Consider the following 5,364-nt stretch of genomic DNA (forward strand, 5'->3'; position numbering starts at 1 on the left):
CCCCAGCCCTATCAAGTTTTTTTTTTTTAACACACAGTAAAGGTAACTAAGACAGTGAATCTGAGTATATCAACCCAAAATGGTTGTGTTATTTTCAAGAATATATAACTTACTTTGCTAACAAAAGAGCAAGACCTTGGACCAAGACTTGAGTGATATTGTCATGCCTCTTCATAATAAAATCAGCTTTAATTGTCACTTGATGATGAATAAAATAAATTCTTAGGTACTAGGAGATAGTTCCGTCTAGGCAAGGATGAGGGCTTGAATTTGATCCCCAACACTAACATAAAAAGCTGGGTATGGTGGTGTGCGATTATAATCCCAGCACCAGGGAGGCAGAGACAGCTGAATCCCTGGGGCTCAATGGCCAGCAAGGCTAGCCTAATCAGTGAGCCTCAGGCCTGAATGCCTGACCCTCTCTCCAAAAACAAACAAATGTGAATCTCTCCTGAAGAATGAAACCCGAGGTTGGCATGCATGGTCATGGGTACATATGTGTGCATGTGCCAGTACAAACACGTACACACAGACATCAGATTGAAATGAAATTGTTGTTCTAGGGACCAGTGACATTAAAGGATGTCATTGTGGAATTCACCAAGTCAGAATGGAAGTTGCTGACACCTGCTCAGAAGACCCTTTACAAAGATGTGATGCTGAAGAACTACAGTCACTTGGTCTCAGTAGGTAAGGAAAATTGCCCCATATGTAACTCCCAGTAGTTTCTGTTTCTTTTCCCAACAGTTGGAACATGTAAACTTTCTGTAAGGTTGAATGATATTGACTTTGTTTTACAAGTCAATCTGTTTGGGATACCAGGAAAAATATTCGTGTCCTCATTTTAAGAATAAATTTGTCAAGTGCAAGTGGAACCTTCACTGTTTTGAGTCCCTGCATTCTAAGCAATTTGTTTCATTTCCTTTATCTTTCACGTGGATAGGTTATCGTGGGGCAAAGTCAAATGTGGTTTTGAAACTGAAGCAGGGAAAAGAGCCATGGGTATTAGAAGTAGAAATTCCACGTCAGAGCCATGTTGGTGAGTCAGAAACATTTCTATTGCATGTTATGAAAGATTTTTTTCAAGAATGCCATTTGAACTAGTTTTCTAGACGTCTCTGAATTCTCTGTGGTTCTAGAAATGATTAAAGATTCTTGATCTACTTATGTTTGAAACCTAAATCACACCAATTTTATTCTTTCTGCTTAAGTTACTGTGTCATTAGGCATTCTTAAACTAGGTTTATCTCTCTTTCTTAGATGGAAAATGTCTCCATCTAATCTTATCTCAGAATTTTACCTTTTTCTTTAAAATTTCCAATCAATTACTCGCTACCATTGGAGGATGCAACTTTAATCTCTTCGGGTTTTTTTGTTTGTTTGTTTTGTTTTTTGTTTTTGACTTTTTCACACAGGGTCATCCCTATAGCCCCCGCTGGCCTGGAACTTACAGTGTAGACCAGGCTGGCCTCAAACTCACAGAAATCTGCCTGCCTCTTCCTCCCAAGTGCTGGGATTAAAGGCATATGCCACAACGCCCAACACAACTATAATCTTAAAGTATATCCGATTTAGAAATATTTTCCCAGGATCTCTCCCTGCACTTTATTTGGAGAATGATAACACTAAGGTAATCATACCCTACTTCCATTAATGTTTTTATGTATCTTCTGACTTGTGTGCTGACGCACAATGCTTGATATAATATATATTACTTGTTTACTAGATAGTTATTGAAGGAATGAATTTTTAATAACAAGAGATACTGCCTACCTCTGCTCTAAGATCTTTACAGCAATACTGTAACGTCTTACCCCCTTTTAAAAAATAAACCGTGAGGCCAGGCATGGTGGCGCCTTCCGTTAACCCCAGCACTTGGGAGGCCAAGAGACAGGTGGATCTCTGTGAGTTTGAGGCCAGCTTGGTCCACATAGTGAGTTCCAGGCCAGCTGGAGCTACAGGGAGACCCTGTCTCAAAAGGACAAAAACTGAAAAACAAACAAAAACAAACAAAAAACTTAAACCGTGAATTTTTATGCTGAGAACTCTTCAAACTGACCTCTTTGGTATCTTTGCTCTATTTATATTCTGGCATCATATTTTACCTTTTCATTCCTTTTTTTCTTAGGGAAAAGATTGAGACAGGCTTCATGTTGACCTCCAATACACCACCATGCTAACAAAAATGTTTTTCCTTTTAATTGCTAAATATTTGTATAATCCAGCATAGTTATATTGTCTCTATCCCATCATGGTAAACTAACACTGACTCACGATATACATTTAATTTTCTATCAAGAACAAATCTGACACTCTCTTTTGTACTACAGTTCATTTCTCTTTATAGTCCCCCAAATACATATTAATCTCCATTTTGTCATTCACTTATGTGTCTTACTTAGGCAGGAACTTATTCTGTGTATATCCAAGTTAATGCTGCACAAGTCTCCATGAATACCATGGAATTCCAACCCCAAACTTCTGTTTAAATATTAAATATGCACTTACATATGAGTAACTATAAAGATCTAAAGGTTCTTGAATGATGTGATTGGTTGGCTGGTTGGTTGGTTGGTGGTGTGAGACAGGGCCTTGCCATGTAGCTCAGGCTTGCCTGGTACTTACTACCAGACTGGTCTTGAACTCGTAGCAATTCCCAGTGCTAGTACAGGTGTACCACCTGACTTGGCTTTTAGAATTTTGTTAAATCTAATTTTTAAGGATCACATAGTAAATTGGAAGCATCAGATAAGAAATAAAAGAATTCAAGATGTTGAATTTTGAGTAATGGTGCTTTGGAAATGCAGGATTTGATAGTCAGGATACGTTCATGAATGGAAACAGATAGCTTGCTTTCCTTACTTTTGAGTGTATGTGTCCCTAGATCTTCTTGCTCTAATGAAAATTCAGTCAGTTAAATGAGAGTGAACACCTAAGCAAAATTATTTACACACGAGGAAATTGATGTTCTGAGAAATTCACTTTACTGTTGATGTCTAGATTTCTCTAGATGGAATACAAAGTCAAGTACAAGTTTGTTGTCTGCTAGCTACAGTAACCCTTGCCACAGATCAACTGTTGAAGGGCCGAGGTACTTATGTTCAACTATCCTTATTTTACTTATTAACAATTTCAAAGCATAATCCTGGAGATTCAGATATGACAAAGTGAAATATTAAAGAGCTTCCTTTAACTAATGAGGTGAAAATTTCTCATAGTAGTTATATCTAGGAAGGAAAAACCATGGGTCATATAGTTAAGTACTATCTGTGGTTTTAGGCATTCACTGGAGGTCTTGTACTAGAAACACAAAAACCCATTAACTCTGTTTGAAGGTATGGTATGAAAACCTATACATTATTCCATTAGTTCCTTCATCCAATTTGTCTTTTCCCCTGATAATTCCTATAGACACAGTTGCCCACTATTTTTTTAACCCAACTTACTCTTCACTGTCTTTACTGAGATAAGAGCAGTCTCTGAATTCCGCTCTCTTTTTTTTTCAAATACTTTGTTATTTTTATTTTATGTGTATGAGTGTATTGCCTGCATGTGTGTAAGTGCATCCGTGTTGTGCAATGCCCGTGGAGGTCAGAAGAAGGTGTCAGATTCCCCTGGAACTGGAGTTACGGATGGTTGTTAGCCACCATGTGGATGTGGGTGCTGGGAATTGAACCTGGGTACTCTGCAAGAGCAGTCAGTGCTCTAAACTGCTGAGCCATCTCTCCAGCCCCAAATTCCACATTCTTGCTCCGCAATTTATTTTGTTCTCTGATCCATGTTCTTTGATTTTGTTTCAACTTTCACCTCCAGGTTTCTAAAGATTATTAATAGGGGTATCAGAGCTGCTTGGGGTATAATCAAGTTCCTTTCACTACCTGCTGTGTAGGTTTCAGCCTTTATAGATTTCTGGTTTTTTTATATAAGAATGATGTCATTTCTGTAGTTTCATTTCAGTTGCTCTGACAAAACACCCTGACAAAAGCAACTCTAGGGAGAAAGGGTCTACATGGCTTACAGTTCCAGGTTCTAGTCCATCATGGTGGGGAAGTCGAGGCAGGAACTTGAAGCAGCTGGTCATATCCACAGTCAAGAACAAGGAGAGAATGAATGCATGCATGCCCACTCAGCTCACTTTCTCTGCTCTTAGACAATTAAAGACCTAAACCCAGGGAATGATGCTGTTCACTTTTAGGCTGAGTCATCACACATCAATTAACATAATCAAGGCAATACTCCACAGGCATGCCCACAAGTTACCTTGATCTTGACAATCTCTCACTGAGACTCTTCTGAGACTTTTCTTAGATTGTGTTAACAATTGAAACTAACCATCACAAGAGGTATAGAGAGTGCTCTCATTTTGCAGAATGGGCTAAATAAAGCCTAAGAATCAACCTTTAACCACAATAATGCATTAAAATCTTACTTCCCTTTTATAGAAGATCTATGGAATATTCATGACCATGAAGCCAGAGACCAGGAAAGCCAAGATGGAAATTCAAGGCAAGTCCAAGTATTAATATTAGGATGGAAGATTAATAAGAAAGAAAAGTCTTGATTGGAATACTGGGAGTGGGGGACCAATTGTTAATATTAAATGTGATAAAACTGGCATTGGAATGAATCTCAAAGAATATAACCCAAATAGGAACGCTCTTCTTTCTGAGAGACCTTATTTAGGATCAAGAGATTGAAACTTTGTAGTTATCTTTTTATCCTTCTGAATTATGCACTAAACTGGCCTACATTATAGAAAATGTGGTCTGGCAGTTGAGAATTCCTGAGACTATAATGCAGGGGAAACCTCATTCTATCCAATGTTAAATCACAGTGTAAATCAATGTTCTCAGTAGAGAAACTGTATGAAGCTAACAAGCATAGGAATATCTCTGATGTTGTCTATCAAAGTTACTCAGAGAGGACATAGCACCAAAAAAGCGTTAAAAGGCCTAGGCATTAATGAATTTGGAACTGTCTCTCTAGGAAAGAAGAAGTCACAAAACGTCGGAAAACTTATATCCAACAGGAAAGCTATGATTGTAATGAATGTGGAAAGTCCTTCTGCCAGAAGTCTTCCCTCATAACACACCAGCGCACACATACTGAGAAGGCTTTTGAATGTGAGAAGTGTGGAGAATCATTCTATAAAAATGAAGACCTAACAGCACATCAGAAAATTCACACCAGAGATAAAACCTACGCATGCAAAGAATGTAACAAAATTTTCTACCACCTCTCCTCTCTCAGTAGACATTTGAGAACCCATGCAGGGGAGAAACCCTATGAATGTAATCAGTGTGAGAAATCATTCTACCAGAAGCCACACCTCATGGAACATCAGAAAACACACACAGGGGAAAA

General features: G+C 38.3%; 1 protein-coding gene across 1 annotated transcript; it reads left to right on the top strand.

Annotated features, from left to right (window-relative positions):
• Positions 1-563: 563 nt before the first annotated feature.
• LOC103733800 (zinc finger protein 25) lies at positions 564-5,364 on the top strand (the record flags this gene model as incomplete). Its single annotated transcript, XM_008832683.1, is given in 4 exon segments — positions 564-690; positions 944-1,039; positions 4,443-4,506; positions 4,987-5,364. Coding segments are annotated over 4 exon segments (665 nt in total), but the record flags the coding sequence as incomplete, so codon positions are not given.

The sequence above is a fragment of the Nannospalax galili genome, unplaced genomic scaffold (assembly GCF_000622305.1).
Source record: "Nannospalax galili isolate Female #2095 unplaced genomic scaffold, S.galili_v1.0 scaffold1036, whole genome shotgun sequence".
Lineage (NCBI taxonomy): Eukaryota > Metazoa > Chordata > Mammalia > Rodentia > Spalacidae > Nannospalax > Nannospalax galili.